At 39.0% G+C, this 21,944-nt stretch overlaps 1 protein-coding gene across 1 annotated transcript in view; it reads right to left on the bottom strand.

Annotated features, from left to right (window-relative positions):
* Positions 1-21,944, bottom strand: part of CSMD1 (CUB and Sushi multiple domains 1) — a 2,090,842-nt gene that overhangs the window by 459,922 nt on the left and 1,608,976 nt on the right. The window contains exons 13-15 of the mRNA XM_003271406.4: positions 8,804-8,986; positions 7,298-7,624; positions 5,408-5,602 (exon numbers count right to left, since the gene is read on the bottom strand). Coding sequence (XP_003271454.2) covers positions 5,408-5,602; positions 7,298-7,624; positions 8,804-8,986 — 705 coding nt within the window. The remainder of the gene's footprint in view (positions 1-5,407; positions 5,603-7,297; positions 7,625-8,803; positions 8,987-21,944) is intronic.

Below are 21,944 nucleotides of genomic sequence, written 5' to 3'. Positions count from 1 at the left end.
TTCATGACCATATATTGGAATGTGGCAAATATATTTGAAGTAACGTTTGGAAATTTTGTTGATATGGGAAAATCTTTGCAACAGAATATTAAACTTGAAAAAGCAGATAAATATTGTCCATATATTATAAATTTAATAAAATAAAAATTTTATTCAGTGAACACGGGAGTGGAAATTCAAAACCTTTTAATAATGGATAGCACTGGGATTGCATTATAGATCACATTTTTGATATATCTATATGTTTTTACCAAATAAGTTGCAATTGTTATTTTTATACCTATGCATTATTCTGTAGTGTAAAAATATGAAATCAGGGTAATTTTTATTAACTTGAGCTCCTGAAGAACACTTGATTTTTTGTGGTCATTTTTAAAACAACCAATTTATGCTAATTAATATTTTAATTTTTCTAGTTAATTTCTTAAATTCACATTTGGAGCCTATGAATCACATATCCATATACATAATTATACATAATTGAATTCCTTTGTTTTTTAAAGAGATGCAGCAAATCCTTTTAAGAATACAACATAAGCAAAATTAAATATGTTAAATATATGACTTTTATTTTGTCATGTTTAACCATCCAAAGATACTATATAAGAAAGACATATGGCAGATGCCGAATTCCAAAAAAATTATGATAGTTAAGCTATTTCTAAAATCTGCATAATGAGTTATTTCTATGTGTTAATTGCTATATAAATACAAAACCAACCAAAAGTTTAGTTTAGTAAATTTTTTATTTTGCATTTTTGTTTCTTGGAATATATCTAACTTGTCACATATTAATTATTTTATTATACTCGTACCTATTACTTTGTAATTTACATTGTACATTAGAACCTGAATTGTTTTATCCTGATGAAATAGACACTTTAATAATTATACTGCCGATGAGCAAAATTTACACTAAAATGGTAATAATCTCAGTAAGTAGATTGTCAGTAAGTAGTAAGTAATAAGTTTGTATTAGTCAGTTTGGATTAGTTAACACTGTGGTAACAAACGGCCCTGCAACTGTAGCAGCTACAATGGGAAGTGAATTTCTCACAAATGCGGCATGTCTAGGTCTGTGAGACACAGGTCCCTTCTTCAGTTGCTATGGCAGATGGGGAAAGGTATTGCGAGGACAATCAAAGATGCTGTCCCAGAACTTGAGTACAGCATTTCCTCATATACCTAATTGACCAGAACCCATCACAAGGTTCCTTTAATCTACAAGATTCAACAACAGACATTCCACCAGATGGAGACCAAACGTATTTGATGAACAACATCAGTGACGTTCATATTCACTTAGCTCATCACAGAAAAAGCAAATATACCAATGAGCCAACGAGGTGTTTAGAAAGCAATTTCTTCTTTGCTTTTTTTTTGATGATTTAAATTACAGTGATGAATTCCCTGATACTGTATTTCTAAAATACACACACACACACACACATACACCCCTTCTTGATTACATATGTGTATTTTCCTATGGCTTTATTTTCCATAGAACAATCTGATTTGGGTTACATTAATGCTGGCTCGATGAACTGTTATCAAGGAGGCCGGCTGTCTTTTCCATTATTCGCGCTAGTGCGCAATGCTAAGGTTCTCTAGACTTGAAAGAGAACTCACTCGTACCCCTGTAGGGTACTTGCGTCTTTTTCAATGTTCAATCCTTAATCTTTTTTTCAATTCTTTTCTGTGGTACTTTCCGTACATTTTATACTTTTTATGTGAGTCATTTTTGGTATTTTATCTTTTGCTAGAAAAATCACCCATTTTCTACAGACTTTGATTTGCTGCCATAGAGTTCATGTTTTCATGTATAGTCATTTTTCCCGAAAATAGCTTGAGATTTTAATGATGCCACTGAGCTGAGGAATATAAGCCTGTTAGAAGCAGAAGAAAGAAAGAGAAACCTTTTGCCCGGAGGCCATACAATTTATACTCAACATGCGCCTGGCATCCAGGAAATTCTGCCAGAATAAATAAATAACCTACGCTTTTAAATAAAAAAAATTGCTCTACTGTGAGCTTTTCACTGTTGATGTAAAGTTATATTATTTTTATGAGATGGATAATTTCTCTTTTATGTCACTAAATATCTATAACATTTTTCTTTCCTAATTCCTTTTATCAGAATCCTAAACAGTTTTTCTATTTTAACAACTCACTCTTGCTTTAAATTGTTTATAACACTTGAATTTTATTAATAGCATCCTAATTTATTTTTGTTTTTTTGAACTTTTTAACCTTATCATTAAATTTCTTTATTTTTTGATCATTTTGTTCTACATTAGAGGACTTAAAGATAGACATTTTCCTTGAAACACAGGTTTTGCTGTCTCACATTGTTTCTCATGGAAAGTATTGTTTTCACGGTTCCCAGATGGGATAGTATAGGCATTAAGGCTTGAGTTTCTCTTTAATGTAAAATTATAGTGGACTTTTTATGGATAGAGATTTGCTTGTAGTTCTATTTTTATTACATGTTTCTACTTTAATTGGAATATTACAGGGCATGAGACCTATAACTTATTTTAATTTGTTAAGATTCACTTTGTGGTCAGTTACATAATTGATTTAAACAAAACATTTTTCAAGAAAAACAATAAATAAGAGTATTCTGTAAGGGATGTGAGGTCCTTGAGACATTTCTTAAATCAAGTTTGTTATCTGTATTACTCACTACTTCATTGCTATTTTATTTTTTTCCCTACTAGATGCATTTACTTCTGAAAGTTGGCTTTCTATTTGTTTTCAGCAGAGGCAGTGATCGGGGTACCGGCTTGTTCCATCAGAGTGTCCCCTACCTTCTCTGAGGCTCAGCTGCACTCAGTCATTAGGTTTCTCAACGCAGGTAGACTTTTAACTTCTTTTCCTATTAACTTTTTCTTTCTGCCGAGGGTTTCCTTTGTTAACAACCTATAGCTGGGTTTTGCCTTTAACCTCATCCTGTTTGTACTGTGGTCCACACTCACCCTGCATCTTGTAACGTATCTGCAATCAGCCTATTACGGTAAAGGACATAAGGGACAGCTTGACTTGTGGCCACGATAGAACAGAGATTAGAGTGTACTGTTCACTTTAAACTTCTTTCTCCTGAAAATTCATGCTTCCAAATCACTGAAATATGCTTGGCTAGAATATGATTTGCACCTCTGACTAACTGTGCACTGTAATTAGTATCATATATTTGAGCACCACATGTGTATATATGTACTCGTTTATAAAAGATGAAAACCTACCTATTTATTAACATTTTGTACAGCATAAAACATAAAAGCTGTACATTTGAAATATGTGATGGAAATAGATACAAATGAAATTTCAGCTATTAAGAGTGTTTTCTTGCCATTCTATGTATCAATATTTCACCCATGGGTGGTGCTTCTAGTCCACCCACAAATTGTTTTAACAATGTATGAAACGGGTGAACATCAGAACACCCTCCTTTACATTCGGTATTACCAGACGATACAATAAATAGGACCTGGTTAGAAGTTTCTACTTCTCCTCTGAGGTCAGGAGTTCGAGACCAGCCCGGCCAACATGGTGAAACCTCCCCTCTACTAAAATTACAAAAATTAGCCAGGCATGGTGGCAGGTGTCTGTAGTCCTAGTTACTCAGGAAGGCTGAGGCAGAAGAATTGCTTGAACCTGGGAGGCGGAGGTTGCAATGAGCTGAGATTGCATCACTGCACTCCAGCCTGGGCGACAGAGCCAGACTCTGTCTCAAAAAAAAAAAGCATTTCTACTTTGAGTAATGGTGAGTAACTTCTTTGGAGGTGGGGCCAGGACAGGATGAGGTGGTGAAGGATCATACCCCCACCATACCGTGTTTGTCACAGAGGAGTTTAAAGCTCCACACCTACATCCCAGCTCTGCTTAGAGTCCTTGATAAGGATTACGGGTCTGAGAATGGTATTTCGAGGTATTTTAGACAGGGCAGAAATTCTCAACTGTATATGATATTTAACATATATTCCTTTTCCATTCACTTATTAACAATAAATACATGTTGTCTAAAGACAAGTGAAAAAATAAAAATAAACTAAGAGGGAAAAATCACCCATAACCATAATTAACATTTTGGTGTGTAGCCTTCTTTTTAGTGTTTTACAAAGTTATTATCATGAGATATGTATGTATTTACGACACATGTGCCTGCATCCTTTGCTCTTTCACATGCTAAGGACACCTGAGACTCTTTGATCTTATGATCTTTGTATTGATACCTGTTATTCTCCATGATTCATCTAACCAATCCTCTGCTGTTTGAAGTTGAATCATGTCCAACTCTTCACTGCTATAAATAGTCTTGCAGAAAACATTCTTGAAAAAAAACCTGTACAGTTGCTTGATTATTTATGATATTGATCCAGGAATATAATTTATGACTCAAAAGACAAGAACAATTTTAAGAGTCCTACTAAGAATTTACACTACAACACCATGATGTTATATAATCAATAGCATGACTAGGAAATGCCAGTTTCTACATAACATTTTCAATAATACATCTTATTCACCTGTTTAAATCTATGCTAACAAGATAGACAAAAATGGTATTTTACTTTTCTTCTTAAATTTGTACTTCTTTGATATACACTAGAGGTAAGTTTTTAAAAAATATTTTCTTAGCTTATTGTGCACTGACTATTCTGATATGGATTGTGAACATATACTCTAAGTAAACATTTTTAAAATGAGTAACTATTAGAGGCAACATCTTTTTCCTTAAAATATTTTCCTCTCTATATTTATGAGATAAGTAACCAGAACAGAAATACGAAGAATAAAATTAGGTGGTATTTATGTCAGCTGTAACAAGAACAACAAAATAGTTAACCATAAGCAACACTGTTATAGGTTGAATTCTGTCCCCCCCAAAAGTCATACATTGAGGTCCTAACCCTCAGCTCCTCAGATGGTGACTGTGTTTGAAGATAGGGTCCTTGCAGATGAATTTAGTTAGGATAAGGTGTTGCTGGAAGAGGGGGACCCCAATCCAATATGACTGTGTCCTTTTAACAGGGAGAATTTAGACACAGGGACAGACATATACACAGGGAGAGCTCCTTGTGAGTCTGGAGGCAGAGATGAGGGTGAGGCTTCTCCAGCCACGGAATGCCAGCGATTGCCAAAACCCGCCAGGAGCTGGAGGACCAGCCTGAGGCAGATGCTCCCTCAGAGTCCTAGAAGAAGCCCACCCTGGCGATGACACCTGGATCGCAGACTTCCAGCCTCCAGAACTGAGAGACTGTACATTCCTGTTGTTTAAGCGACTGTGTGTGGTATTCTGTTAGGGCAGCCCTAGCAAGCTAACACAGTTTGTTGGTTTGTGTGTGTGCCTGAAGATAGATGTGTGATTTCAAAGGAGAAGAGTGGGGGGTGGCAGGGACTGCACCTTCACAGCGGGGCACGGTGGAGCTCCAGACCACGTTCCCATCTTGCAGGATGCAGGTGATGGACTCGGATCCCTGGGTCTTGACAAAGCCATCGTCACAGTGGAAAGAAACCGAGCTCCCCAGTAAAAACCTGTCACCAAAACGTCGTCCGTTTATAGGAATGCCAGGATCATGGCACTCATTCTGACCAAATGCTGAAAGGAAAAGAGGAAGAAAAAAGGAATAAAAATACTTGAGTATTAATTACATGTATTAAAAAAAGAAAACAGAACAAGCTTATAAAGCATTCAAATAATGTATATAATTATATAAATTGAGGTTGTACCATTCATAGATAGATAATACATTAATAAATAGGATATCAGTGTCTAGTGAGAGAGCAAGCAGGGAGATGAACAGATATAACTATCATTTATACAGCAATTTAGGCATGAAAAGCACTTTTTCTAGGAGCTTAGACAAAGAGAGAACTGATATGGTGGGTGGTAGGAAGTGTTTGGGCTCAGGATTTCTCTTGTTAGAATCCTGATTTTTTTTCTTACTATGTCAGAGGACTCTGACACTGGGCAGATGACTCTGACGCTTAAGCCTAGCTATCTTTATTTAGAGAATGAGAGACTATTAAATTTATGTCCTCTAGCTACTGTAACACTAAATGAAACAATTATTGTCCAATTCTAAGTATTGTGCCTAAGAAAGTAGGCAGTTAGTACATCACAATGTAGTATTATTCATATTAATATTCTCTTACTTTATTCCCTCTACAGTGCATTTAAGTAGATATTCTTATATAAAATAGGTTTTAAAATGAGGAGCCTAAAGCAAAGAGAATGAGCTGTCATTAAACTTCACTAATTACATACTAGTGCTGTATTTTAACCCTTGTCTCCTGACATCATGTTACTCAGTTATTTTTACTACACTACTTTGTTGCAAGAAAGATGCATAAGTGGCTGAGTGGTTGGGCGGATGGTTGTATAGATGGGAAGAAGAATAGAAGGAAGAAAGGAAGAATGGCTGGCTGGCTGGATGGATGAATGGAGGCATGGATGGAAAGATGAATGGAAGGATGCATGGAAAGATGAACGGAAGGATGGATGGATGAATGGATGCATGGATGGATGGATGGACAGATGGAAGGATGGATAAACGGAAGGATATGGATGGATGGATGGATGGATAGATGGGTGAAATAATAGATAAATGGACAAAAGAATAGAAGGAAGGGAAGGGTGAATGGAAGGATATGGATTGATAGATGGATGGAAGGACAAATGGAGTGATAGATGGAATAATGGATGAATAGATGGACAGATGGATGAATGGTGAATGGATGGATGGAAAGATGGATAAACAATGGGCTGATGGAATGACGGATGGATGGAATGATGAATGGATGGAAGGATGAGTGATGGATAGATGGAAGGATGGATGGAAAGATGGATGGAAGAAAAGATGGATGGATAGATGCATGGATGGATGAAATGACGGATGGATGAATGAAAGGATACAGATGGATAGATGGATGGATGAATGGGAGAATAGATAGAATAATGGTTGTGTGGGTGCATGGATGGATGGAATGATGGATGGATGAATGGATGGATGGGTAAATGGAAAACCAGAGACAAAGAGATGTAAAGAGATGAAAGAGACAGGAGATATAGCTCCTTAGTTTAGGAGTGATGAAGCCACCAATCTAAATACAGTGATGCATTTGTTTTTAAGTTATCAGGATAACATTATAATTTTACTACTGTCATTTTCATAATGATTATACAACCTCTGAAGTATCAGCCTGGTAATGCAACTTCACATACGTATAAGCAAAATGGGAACATGTAAGTAAAATGAGAACTTGGATGTGTTGACTGTGTGGGCGTACTTACTGGTGTAAGTGATGTTGAATCCTCTGCCAGTAGTGGAATGGTCAGACTGAAATTCCAAGCGAACTATATGCCCACTGCTGGCCAGCTGGGAAGGCACTTCATTGCCAGAAAAAGTACCCAGGACAGTTATGTCAGAAATGCCATCATCCTTGACCGCAAGAAAGTCAAATTGAGGCTCCACATCAAAATCATTAAAGATTAGGTGAATTCGACTTCCTGGCTCCGAGATAATCAACCAGACACAGTTCATGTTGTTCCCATATTCCTCTGGATAATTTGGTGACAGAATAATCCCAGATGATGCCGTAAAGTTGAAGAAACATGAAACTGTGAAGACGCAAATATATTTTCAGACAGTTTTGCACATATCCAAAGAATTGCCGTGTGAAACAGACGGCTAAGAACCTGCAAAGGCAATTCATGCCTGCAGATATCTATGATGATCCAACTATTTTAATATAAGTAATTCTGGACCATAATGTTTTCTCCTTTCCTAATTTGTAAGTCGAATACTTCATTATCTTATAGAGCACAACCAGAACCTATACATAATCAAGCACAAGTGTGGTTCAAAAATGATCCTTTCAAGTCGACTGAAAACGTGTGCCAAATATTATAATTTCTAGTTATAACTTTCTGCCTTCAGAAGAGCAAATATTAATATGGAAAAGTATATTCCTATATCATAGGAACAATTTGGTCTGCTCTTCCGTGATAACTTTTAAATTTATATTTTATACTTTCCTGTAAGTGCATTTCTCCAGTTATTTAAAATTTTCATTAGTTACAGGGTAAAGATGAATAAATAAATAACTTGGAAACATTAGATCATGTTCTATTTGGTAATATAAAAATATTTTGAAAAATTTACTTTTAAGAATGTGCACTTAAAATCACATATATTATATAAATAATTTTTGGAGGGAGAAACTGTTGGATTTCTCTCTAGACTATATTTTTGCTTCTTATTCCACATAATTTTGTACATACTGTTCAGCCATTGCTATATTTATTTACAAATAAAAAAAACCCTCCTTTAAAGTTGACTGTGAAGTCTTTTCTGCTTGTTAAAATAGTGTTCTTAAGAGGAAGTGGGCAGCTCGTCAACTGAATTCCAAACCAGTACCACCACCCATGCTCACACTGGTGAACAACTTGTGTCTAAGTGTTATACAGCACTATTAAGTCACAAAGGACTCTGTTGCTGTATTGATGACTGATACAGCAGATCATCATCGGCTTTTGATGGAAACAACGGTATGTGTGATGACCCTTTCTGGTAGGAAACATTCAAGTACATTTTATCAAGTAGATGTAATGAAACTATAAATTAGTTTTTATTAAATGAAGAAAGTAGAGAAGTTGGTGTTTGAGAACATCCTTGCACATTTCCAGTAAATGGGGCACTCCAAGCTATTCTGAAAGCGGTCTGTGTCTTTCTCCTTTTCTCCCCTTGCAAGATGCTTGCAGGACAGGAGGGAGTCCAGGTCAAGGCACAATACTCACATACACAGCTGGGCTTGTTGCCAGACCACTGATTGTTCTGCTGACAGGTGATAACTCTCTCCCCCACCAGCTCAAAGGCCGCCGGGCATTCAAAGGTGAGTGTATCTCCATGGAGGAAACTGCTGCCCGTCCGCTTCCCGTAGGCGGGGATTCCAGGATCCCCACACCCTCCCTTTTCAATTTCTGAAAATGGAAAAACAAATGAACGCTTAAAAAAACACACACAAGGAATATTTTTATCTCTACAATTTAGAAAGTAAACACGTGGCTTCTTTTTGCTGAACTAAACATCATTTTTGTAAACTGTTTCTAAAGGATATTCAATTGATCTTAAATTTAGTTTCAAATACCAAAAAAAGAATGTCATTTCAACTGAAGGGAAAGGTATTTACTTTGCTGCCTTTTAAGGGATACAGGTGACTACACAGATACGCTGACAATACAAATGCTGCAATTAATCGGTGCATCTTCTGGATACCTCTGGTCTTTTCTCTGCAATTGCTACTACTAAAATGCAAATACTAGTTTTATTTTCAACTATGTACTTTTTGCTATAAACAATACAAATAATATTCTTCATTCCCTACGGAGTATTTAAATAAATAGAATCTATTTGAATATGCTTTCCCTAAATTGAATGTTAACACTCACTTGTGAAACAGAATGAATAACCGTTTGGTCTACAGAGGAAAACAAAATACTCAGAATCGATCTTTCATTAAAACATCACTATAATAAAATATGCATCCAAATACACCAAACCTATATTTCAAATGTTGATCTGCCTCAAATGTTAACTACACAGAATGTTTTCATTAAAATATTTTATTTATTCATTCATTTAAAAGATTTTTTTTGAGAGCCACTGTGTGTCAGGTCCTCTGCTAGGTTAAGGGCTTAGTGAATAAATGAGACAAAATCCTTGCACACATGGGGCTGGATATGGTTTGGCTGTGTCCCCACCTAATTCTCATTTTGAATCCCACGTGTTGTTGGAGGGGTCTGGTGAGAGGTAATTGATCATGGGGGCAGGTTGTTCCTGTGCTGTTTTCACGATAGTGAACAAGTCTCAGGAGGTCTGATGGTTTTCTGACGGGGAGTTGCCCTGCACAAGCTCTCTCTTCGCCTGCTGCCATCATGTAGGACGTGACTTGCTCCTCCTTGCCTTCCACCATGATTGTGAGGCCTCTCCAGCCATGTGGAACTGTAAGTCCATTAAACCTTTTTCTTTTATAAATTGCCCAGTCTTGGGTAGGTCTTTATCAGCAGTGTAAAAACAGACTAATACAGGGGTTATGTTTCATGGAGGAAATTTTTTTAAAATTATTATTTTTTTCAGACAGGATCTCACTCTGTTGTCCAGGCTGGAGTGCAGTGATGTGATCATAGCTCACTGCAACCTCCAACTCTTGGGCTCAAGTGATCCTCCCACCTCAGACTCCCAGAAATGAATGTGATTCGATGATGGGTAATTTAAGACAAGATAGAGGGGTATAGAGAGATGGATGGAGGAGGAGGCAGTGAAGAAAATGCCCTGAAGGAAGATGGCAATCAGCCCTTTGAGAAAGAGATGTGATCCCAGTGTGCCTGGCAGCGCAGTGAGGGACAAATGGGGAGAGGTGGTTTGGAGAGGAAGAGAGGCCCTGCCTGTTGGGCTTCCTGTTTGTGCAGAGTGATGCAGGAAGAAGGCATTGCAGGGCTTTGGAGGAGACCTGGTGTCTGACTACAGGCTTGAAAGATCCCTCTGCAATTTTGGAAGAGCAGAGGCAGGTGATAAGTGAGTCCCAGCAAATTCAGGGTGGTTTCTCTGGACACCTGTCCCAAAAGTGCATTGGTTTTACTTTTAGAATTCTTTATGGGCTTGCACTTTTTTATCCTGCACAGGCCAAGAGCAAATTCCAATTTGTGGGTTTTTTTTTTTAAGTAACCTAACTACTTCCTTTCTTGTTTTTTTATTTCTATAGGTTTTGGGGGAACCCAAGCAGTATATGCTGAACTCAATTTGTAGTCTTCTATTCCTCATCCCCTTCACACCCTTTCCCTGAGTCCCTGAGTCCCCGAGTCCCCAAGGTCTATTTTATCATTCTTATGCCTTTGCATCCTCATAGCTTAGCTCCCACTTATGAGTGAGAACATATGATGTTTGGTTTTGCATTCCTGAGTTACTTCACTTAGAATAATACTCTCCAATCTCATCCAGGTTGCTGTGAATGCCATTAATTCATTCCTTATTATGGTTGAGTAGTATTCCATCACACACACACACACACACACACACACACACACACACACACACCCCACATTTTCTTTATCCAGTCATTGACTGATGGGCATTTGGGTTGGTTCCACATTTTTGCAATTGCAAATTGTGCTGCTATAAACATGCGTGTGCAAGTATCTTTTTCATAACCTAACCACTTTCTAATCAAGCTGTCAGTTTTGGGAATGGTTTGTAGAAGTGACTTAGAATTGAATTTCTAGATGGTTTGAAGGTCTGCTGTGAGGGATACAGAAACACTCAGAGGTGGATCCAGAGATGTTATATTGCATTCAAGAGGAGAAACTTTACTTCTAAGTGTCTGGGAATATCAAAGAAGTGAAGTTTGATACTTTATCACACTAGCATGAAGATGTTGAATACATAGGATATCACCACTTTCTGTGAAGCAGAATAGCACACACACAAAATGCAAGTATTTGGTTGAGGTTCAAGGTACGCTGCTAATGTCACACCTCAGGCTACCAAACAAAGATGATCCTTACAGGGTCAGCTCTATGAAAGCGAAATGTTCCTAATGCAACACAAGCCAAATATATCTACAGAGAACACCTTTGCTTAAAGATAGTTCTTGGAGTTTAAGTTCTTAAACTTGAGTTGAACAGAGCTGGGAACGGATTTACTTAAACTTAATGCTTGGGATGCCTTGAATGAGCATTTGTCACTGAAACTGACAAAGTTAATTCAAAACCCTACATGGTTTATAATAGAAAAGAGCTCTTGTTTGATGTGGGCTCTCCACTGGGAAGCTGGGCTGGGTGCCCAGGGTCCTGGCATAGCACAAATCTCCACAGTCAGGAGTCCAGGCACCAGTTTGGTTTTGAATCCTCCAGTGTTTGCTGGGCCCCTGTGATCAATTTAGTCTCATCAAGTCTCAGTTTTCACATTATGAGCTTCCTACTTCCTACCTCAAAGGATGGCCATGAGAATTAAAGAATAAAATTCACGGAAATTACCTGGCATATTGCATTGGAAATATAATTATTGCTATGATTATTAGCAAGCCTTAAATGTTTCATTCTGCCTCTGTGATGCTAAACTTTAAAACTTCTCCTTAGAGTAAAATAAATTATGGCATTTTTGGATACTATTTGTAATATTAATTAACGCAGGGAGCTCTACTGCGAGGGGTTTCAGAAATAAAATGAGGGAGAGGGTCTTTCTGCTTTCCATGCTGAGGGTCAAGAGAGTCCTGTGGTTACCTAATCCCACCAAAGAGGCTGGTGTTTGTTTATCCTGATGCATGGCTACTGCTGGCTGTGGACAGAATCTGTGTTGGACATGCCCCTTATCAGGCATTAGGGGTTGAATAGTAACTGTCAAAGTAGCACGGTCCAAACTCAGTAGGTTCGTGTTTCTCCTAGCTTTTGTTCTTTAGTTATAGAAGAAATGTAAGCATGTTTCATGATTATGCCAGCGATGTTTCATTTGGGGGAACTACCGTGGAATATTTTGCATTCTTGACTTCTGACACACTGAGTGTCACTACTGACTCCAAATTATGGTGACAAAATTCACACAGATTTTGGAATTTTATTTGAGGGTCATATTACCTTCAGATAGAGTAGAAGATGAGTAAGAAACTGTTGACATTGATACAGTATGTGTGTCAAACCCCCTTCTCTGTATGTCAGAGATGATTTTGACATATTTTTTTAGAAACAAACACTACAGCCAGATGCGGTAGCTCATGCCTGTAATCCCAGCACTTTGGAAGGCTGAGGTGGGAGGATCACCGAGATCATGAGACGGAGACCAGCCTGGCCAACATGATGAAACCCTATCTCTACTAAAAATACAAAAATTAGTCAGGAATGGTGATGCATGCCTGGAATCCCAGCTACTGGGGAGGCTGAAGCAGGAGAATTGCTTGAACCCAGGATGTGGACGTTGCAGCGAGCCAAGATCACAACACTGCACTCCAGCCTGGGTGACAGAGTGAGACTCCGTTAAAAAAAAAGGAAAACAAAAAAAGAAGCATACACTATGATTTGGTATCAATTCAAAGATTGATGCACCTAAAGCAAAAAAAAATGCTGTACAAAATATCTCTTCCAAATTATTGAACTAGATATAAGATTTGATAATGAAGGGGCCTAAGGAAAATATTGTTTAAGGATCATTCCGAAGAGCTTACATAGTCCAGTTACAAACACTGTCACACATCCCAATCTTCCCCAAAATACATCACACAGAAATTTTCTCTATTGCTGTAGCTATACTCCCAAACATGCCATGTCGTGCCTCAGTTCAGGTTGCACCTTCTCCGTCTATCATCATTTGCCATCATTGACGCTGTTGGGGTCCTCTCATTGCTCCCCATGCTGCATCCCATTTTCTGTGCTGCAGCCAAACTATTTTCCCAAACTCCAGTCCTAAGGATGACCCTACCTTGCTTGAAATTTTTCTGGTGACCAACTTTATTCTTAGTCCAGATCCTATTCAGGACTCAGCAACCCTGTGTGACGTGAACATCGCTGTCTTCTCCTAGGACATATCTCGTTAGTTCTCTCCTGGTATTTCACAATCCAGACTTGCTATAATGTCTTTTAGTACCTGAGGGTGTCTCCCCTCTTCAGCCTTCACACCTGCTGTAAATATTTAGTCCGTCCTTTCCTCTGTTGTCTTATGTAACCATGCACTGTCGATATTCTAATTCAGTCTGTACTTGCTTGGGGACGGCCTGTATCCTACGTGTCTCTAGCACCACTCTCTTTTCTGCGGCAAGACTTGTCACTCTGCATGATATTTATTTTTTGTGCTTTACTGTAAGCCCTGGGAGGTTCTCTCTTCGTGACTGTTAAATCTGCAACACCTATTCAGAGTCAACACACAACAGATGCTTTTCTAAATTATTGTTCTTATTAAACTTGCAACTTAATGATTTTTATTCTCACTCATGTTTACACACTTAATTGTATTTTAACTGACAAATATAAATTGTATATATTGTTCATCTACAGCATGTTATTTTGAAATATGTGTACTAAGCAAAGCTAATTAATATACTAATTACCTTACATACTTTTGATTTTTTTCTTGAGAGCACCTATACTCTTAGCAATTTTCAAGAATATAATACATTATTATTAACCATAGTCACCATGTTGTACAATAGATCCCTTGAACTTATTTATATGCTGCATTTATTTATTTGAGATGGAGCCTCACTCTGTCGTCCAGGCTGCAGTGCAGTGGCACAATCTCGGCTCACTGTAACCTCTGCCTCCCCGGTTCAAGAGATTCTCTTGGTTCAGCCTCCTGTGTAGCTGGGATTATAGGCATGCACCACCACACCTAGCTGATTTTTGTATTTTTTTAGCAGTGATGGAGTTTCACCATGTTGGCCAGGCTGGTCTCCAACTCCTGGCCTCAAGTGATCTGCCCTCCTCTGCCTCCCAACATGCTGCGATTACAGGCGTGAGCCATTGTGCCTGGCCTTATACATCATATTTATAGGTATGTGTGTGTATTATATGTTGGTTTTATATGACGATTTTATATATTCTGGAGAATCTGATGAAGCTCAGTCCCTTTTTATTCTTTATTCCAGACTGAGATCTGGAACAATGGAAAAGTATACAAGTAATAAATGGAAAACAAAACTTCTTTATTGGTAAAATGCATCTAGGTTGTTTAGAAACATATTCCCAAGTTTTCATGAGAATAAGTGAGATTTTTTAAACTGCCAAAGAAGATTTTGAGTTGCATATGATATTTAATTTTTGGCACTTAACAATGAGTAGCCACTAGCTACAGGGACTTTTCACACTTGTCAATTCTTTTTAAAAATAAGTGTTCTTGGCTAAGCACGGCGGCTCACACCTGTAATCCTAGCACTTTGGGAGGCTGAGACAGGTGGATCATGAGGTCAGGAGATCGAGACCATCCTGGCTAACATGGTGAAACCCTGTCTCTATTAAAAATACAAAAAAATTAGTCGGGCATATTGGGGGCACCTCTAGTCTCAGCTACTCGGGAGGCTGAGGCAGGAGAATAACGGCGTGATCCCCAGAGGCTGGAGCTTGCAGTGAGCCGAGATTGCGCAACTGCACTCCAGCCTGTGCCACAGAGAGAGACTCCATCTCAAAAAAAAAAAAAAAAAGTGTTCTTTAGAAATAGTTTAGAAAACTGGCCCTTTAACAAAATAAAAAACAGAGGACGGAATACTACAAAAGAAATAGAGAAAAAGAACTCTGAAGGTAGAAATAAATGAGTGTGGACCTATGATGGATTTTTAAACATCCAATTTCCACATAAGAATGTATTTGGTGTATACTTGAATTTCAAAAAGGGCTGACAAGAAGGCAGAAAGGAATGACACATAACCGTGCCTTCAGAAGCATAGTTAGCACGCTTGCTTGTTTCCTCTTGCACAGTCAACCGTGGGTGTCCCAGGAGCTACATGGAAACACGTCCAGGGAGTTGCCTGGTCCTTCAGATTCTGCTGTGGCCACATCCCCTGCTAACACCATTTCTCATGTTGATGGCAGGTCAGGCAAGGCAGGGCTGTGCATGGACACAAGACAGCTAGTACAGAACTCGCTCAGTCTACACTGCTGTGTGTTCTTTGTTCTCTGTGACCTGCCTCCACAAGTAGATGAGAACTCCATGAATGACAGCTTTATCAGGTTCTTTCTCTTCCCTTCCAAAACCACTTATGAAAGTTCTTTGTATAAAAGCACTCAATGAATAAAACTAAATTCTAAAATTAGGTTTACCCATAGTCATGTATACGAACAGCAATTTCTCTAAATCTCAGTACATGACTATTGGATTATATAAGGTGATATCCCGGAATTTTAGTGAGAATGATTTACCAAGAGTTTAAATCACACCATGTACTGCTCCCACAGTTGTGCTTGCATTACCAAATTTATTCTGGATGGGGTAATAAAATTTCTGTTTCACATATGAAATATACTAGGTTGCTGCAGTCTTTGTTACTATAAAGAGTTCACTTAGATTCTTCAAGTTATCACAAAATGTACTACGATGATGTTCCATAAATAAGAGGGACCTTTAAATTCCATACGGGTTGCCAGTGGATTGCAATTAGTATTCTGCAGAAACCACTTTGCTGTAGCTGTTCAGGAAATGTTTCTTAAAAATAGTGGAAAACATTTAGATTTCAGACAGCTAATCTCCCAAAATAGCAGACCAAACCTCTTACCGCCTGTGTAAGATATTTACACAGCTTCTTATATGCTTATTCGTATAAATGCAATGTTGTCTAGCTTGTATGCCTGCCTTTTTTCTCATGTGCTATTTGACTACCATCTGTATTCTGAACTTAGGGCTTAAAATCTTTAAACACAAACTAGAATAGATAAGGTGTGTTCCAGGGCTACCATAACTACTACATGCGGGAAGTGTTAACGAACAGATGAAAATGGCCCAAAGATCAGTACATGCTTCCATTTTCGCTGAAGAGAGAGTGAGTAAAAGCAACAGTTTCTTGTGCAAGTGACCACATTGGGCCTGCTCTTAGATTAAGTCTCATTTTTTTCCCCTGAGGCTCTCACTCAGAAATCCCTAAAATAATTGATACATTTTCATCATCTTTGGAAAACAAGATTGCAGCACATAAATGGAAGTCTACAGGTCCTGTTTTCTGGAGGGAGTGTGAGAACACTTCCATGCGGTATGGACATGGCACATGCTCCCGGCATTCCTGGAAACCATATGACACAGCACAACGCAGGACCTGCATAAACGCGGAGCCTCCCATGACTCTCCTTGTCCGTCATGATCAGACACATAAGCCCAGAAAGTAGCGGATTGCGGTTGCAGTGGCCTGTGCTTGTTGAAATCACGTGTAATTGTGCTTAATTATGGTGTTCGGGGGAAATTCTGTTGTGTACACGAAATACTGTATTTGCTTTTCACACAAATGTGCTTTGTTTGACTAAAACAAGAATGAGATGGTTCCAGAGGTGTAGTCAAAAGCTAAGATGGAGCGGGAATGACGCCTGCTGTGTTTTTCTTTCCCTTTTGTGGCCCCAGTGTGAAATGCTGGACTCTGGAAATTCAGGCTGTAAGTGACCACAGAAATGAACTGTCTCAGCACCTCATCTCGCTTGTCTCGTGGAGACCATGAGATATACATTTTCAAACTCGTTTATAGCACTGTCCAAATGATTTATTAGTGTTCTTGGAATTCAGAACTTTGTTGGTGATACTGCCCAGAAAACTAAGAGACTGGACTTCAAAGAGCACTTACTGGGAAAACAACAATTTTATTCAAGATACTGGTCAGCTATAATCATGGGGTCATATTTACTTGGCCAAATTCCCTGACGGTCCCGCTGATCTAGTAACCTGATTTGGGTATGTAAGAGGATTGATTTTGAGCTGAAGATTCAGATCTAACAATGTCCTGTGTCTCAGCTCAGCAGGTCTGTCTGCCATAACCTGCAACGTAACGAGAAGCAGGTTTTCCAGTGATCCGAGTGCCCTGCACCAGAGCAAGAGAAATCTACATCAACATCACAGGGCATCTCCACTGAATTTCCAAATTGGTGATCAGGTAGACACATGGGATTCCACAAGCTAATGTCAGACCATAGTAGGAAATGAGAAGGAAGAATGAGTCATTTTAAAGGATAGAACTTTTCCTTTTTAATATTATGGATTTCTTTTAAAGACATATAAAATGAATACAAGAGCCAAGCTAGTAATGAAAAGCACCTCAGAATACATGAAAGGTATGTATAATGCAATTCTACTTTCCAGAATTAATTAGTAGAAATTTAGTCCTGAAAAATCATCTTGCTATAGTGTTACTTTCATTTATATTATACTCAAGGCACACAAATATTTAATGCTCTGCTGTGTCTGTTGCCATTGTTTAAGGCTGAAACACCAGTGATAAACCTCATGGAGGTCGAGGCTTCTCAATGACACAAGCTGCGCTGTTCTCTAATTCTTAACTCAGCAGGAACTGAGCTTTTTGCCTTAGCAAGTGACACGTCTCTGAGTGCCTAAGTGGTCATCCTCACAGAAGGATCCTATCAGGCTTACAATCTGCACCGACCAGATGCTCCTGGTTTATTCTTGAGTTCAGGTTCACTGTAAATTTCAAAAATAAAACCAACTCCACTGTCGTTTCTAAAATGAATAATGGAAAATGAAGGATGAAGGTCCTGATGACCAGATGAAGCCAGGTAAACAAAACAGGAATAAAAATTTACTATTCTAGAATTTCTGTGTTTCAAGTAATAAAAATACACACATATTTTTATTTTTAAATAAGCATATAGATTGATTTTTAATAAAAACTCTATGAATTTGTGTTTGCCTGTTGGGAGGAGGATATTCAGGTAACCCTCAGCTAACTAGGAAATTCTGAAACCTGGAAAATCCCATGTCTGGCCAATTGCTATAGATTCATAGCCCCTTTTATCAACAGGATTGACAAGCAAATAAATAGGAAAGAAAAAGTGGAGAAATAATTCAGATTACTTTCATCACCTACAATGATCTTATCAAACACCAAATAGCCAACATGTCAAGAAAAACAATCTGCATATCTAGATTGAATAAAAGAAATAATCTTCATCAATACAGTTTTCCATAAATTAATTGTTTTATTTTCCTGCTACTTCTAGACCATAGTCTGGAAGCAGGATAGCAAAGTGACTAGAAACATAGACTCTTGGAATAGATCCTCTTTTAGATGGAATCTCAGCAACATGAATTACCTGTGTGACTTCCTGTGAGTTGTTGGAAGTACCTGTGTACCTAATCGTGGATAATAATCGTTTCCATCTCCTTAAAGATCCAATGCATGAAGATCCCATGCAAAGTGCTTAAATAGAGCCTAGTGTATATTAAGTTCTATCTGTTTGCTATTATTAACATCATCATTGATATTACTTTTAATTTCAATAGTTGGGAAGTCATTCAACTTAAAGAATGCCAAACTAAGTGCTCAAAATAATTTGATAAAAGTCCTTAAAAGATACAACTACTTTATGGTGTTCCTTGAAAACGTATAACCCGTCTAACCATGAGAAAAGCATCAGATAAATACCACCTGAGGAACAACCAACACAACACCAACCACGACTCCTCAAAACACCCAAGAGCATCAAACCAAGGAAAGGCAGTTACAATTCAGAGGGACCAGATGAGGCAGGACAATTAACTGAGGGTGGATCTGGGTGCTTCCTGGGACAGGAAGAGGACACTAGGAAAAAAAAAAGCATGGAAATCTGAATAAAGTATGACCTTCAGTTAATAATGTTTCCAAGTTGTGATGCATGTACCTAACAATATAAAATATTACATATAGGGAAACTGGCTGTGGGGTGGACAGAAATGCTCTGTACTATCTTTGCAACTTTTCTTTAAACCTAAAACTACTTTAAAACTAAAAATTTTAATTTTAAAAAAGAAATGTGTTGTTTTCAATGTGTACTAACGTTCTGGTTAAAATTAGTCAAATTCTAAACTTTTGGGTCTCAATACCTTTGTCACGCTTGCAATGACTCCTTTTAGGCATAGGTTATAGAATACTAAGACTTTGAACATTCTATTACTTTCACCATTCTGTGCATGGATTGAAAACATTCCTTAAACACATAAAGATGGTACAGGTTTATGCTCCAATATATTAAAAATAATAAGTAAAATGCTTCCCATGATTGAGAATAATCACTCTTTCCTGTTTCTCTTGGTCTAGTTATCTAATAATCAGAATTTATTATATATTAAAGAGACAAATACTGCCTATTTATAGTTTTCCTCTGTGCTGTAGATTATTAAAAAAAAGACACTAAAAGCTGTGTAAAGTTTTACTCTGGTGATGGCCATTTTATTAAAATAACTGAAGAAAAAGCTTCATTTGCTGATTCTATGGTAATTTTCAGTATGAAAAATGAAAATTATATCTTTAATATTTTATGAAATTGATAGGCAATTTCTTTTCTTAAACTCATAATACAAGACAATTGAAACCAAGTCTGGAGGAAAATGCATAGTCATAAAAGTATAAAGGGTTAGGGTCTTCAGAGACTGGACCCAGGGATTGGCCCTGAGTAGGTTCTCCAGAAGGAAACAGTTGGATATAGGACCAGAAGGACTGCTCTGAGCCCACATTCCTCAGGGAGCCAAACAATGAATGGGCAGAGATAAAGGAATGACCAAATGCAAATGAGAGTTACTATATACAATCCCAGGTTATGATTAAGAAAAGAGAGGCAGCATTCTCTACCTTACCAAAGACTTCATTATTATTTTATCTACACAAAACAAAGAATAGAGGAGTCCTTACTATGAAAATAACAACTTTGTAGACTCTAGTAATATCATCCAATTCAAGATAATATTTAGCCTGTTTGACTACGTGTTAATCTCCAAGATAAAAAAAAAAAATAGCCCCAGGTTTCTAAATTATAAATTCTACAGATGTCTTTTTTTTGTTTTTCTTTTTTTGAGACAGTGTCTTGCTCTGTTTCCCAGACTGGAGTGCAGTGCTGTGATCTTGGCTTGCTGCAACCTCCACCTCCTAGGTTCAAGCATTTTTCCTGTCTCAGCCTCCCGAGTAGCTGGGACTGCAGGTGCATGACACCACGCCCAGGTAATTCTTGAATTTTCAGTAGAGACAGGGTTTCACCATATTAGTCAATCTGGTCTCAAACTTCTAACTTCAGGCGATCCACCCACCTCGGCCTCCCAAAGTGCTGAGATTACAGGCGTGTGCCACTGCACCCGGCCCCACAGACGTCTTAGTGTGTGGGCCACCGTGGCCAGCCCCACAGATGTCTTAGAGTGTGAACTGCTGCATCTGGCCCCACAGATGTCTTAGAGTATGAGCCACCATGTCTGGCCCTGCCAATGTCTTAGAGTATGAGCCACCACACCCAGCCCCACAGATGTCTTAGAGTATGAGCCACCACGCACGGCCCCACAGATGTCTTAGGGTATGGGCCACCACGCCCAGCCCCACGGATCTCTTAGAGTATGAGCCACCACACCCGGTCCCACAGATGTCTTAGAGCATGAGCCACCACACCCAGCCCCACAGATGTCCTAGAGTATGAGCTACCATGCCCGGCCCTACAGACGTCTTAGAGTATGAGCCACCATGCCTGGCCCCACAGATGTCTTAGAGTATGAGCCACCACACCCAGCCCCACAGATGTCTTAGAGTATGAGCCACCGCACATGGCCCCACAGATGTCTTAGAGTATGAGCCACCACACCCGGCCCCACAGATGTCTTAGAGTATGAGCCACTGCACCCGGCCCCACAGATGTCTTAGAGTATGAGCCACCACACCTGGTCCCACAGATGTCTTAGAGTATGAGCCACCGCCCCCAGTCCCACAGATGTCTTAGGGTGTGAGCCGTGGCGCCCGGCCCCACAGATGTCTTAGAATGTGAGCCACCACGTCTGGCCCCACAGATGTCTTAGAGTATGAGCCACCGCGCCCGGCCCCACAGATGTCTTAGAGTATTAGCCAACGTGCCCAGCCCCACAGATGTCTTAGAGTGTGAGCCACCATGTCTGGCCCCACAGATGTCTTAGAGTATGAGCCACCGTGCGCGGCCCCACAGATGTCTTAGAGTATGAGCCACCGTGCCCGGCCCCACAGATGTCTTAGAGTATGAGCCACCGCGCCCGGCCCCACAGATGTCTTACAGTGTGAGCCACCACACCCGGCCCCACAGATGTCTTAGAGTATGAGCCACCGTGCCTGGCCCCACAGATGTCTTAGAGTATGAGCCACCGCGCCCGGCCCCACAGATGTCTTAGAGTATGAGCCACTGCGCCCGGCCCCACAGATGTCTCAGAGTATGAGCCACCGCGCCCGGCCCCACAGATGTCTTACAGTGTGAGCCACCACACCCAGCCCCA

The sequence above is a fragment of the Nomascus leucogenys genome, chromosome 4 (genome assembly GCF_006542625.1).
Source record: "Nomascus leucogenys isolate Asia chromosome 4, Asia_NLE_v1, whole genome shotgun sequence".
Taxonomy (NCBI): domain Eukaryota; kingdom Metazoa; phylum Chordata; class Mammalia; order Primates; family Hylobatidae; genus Nomascus; species Nomascus leucogenys.
The sequence above is the reverse complement of the archived record's forward strand: the minus strand, read 5'-3'. Positions and strand labels throughout refer to the sequence as shown.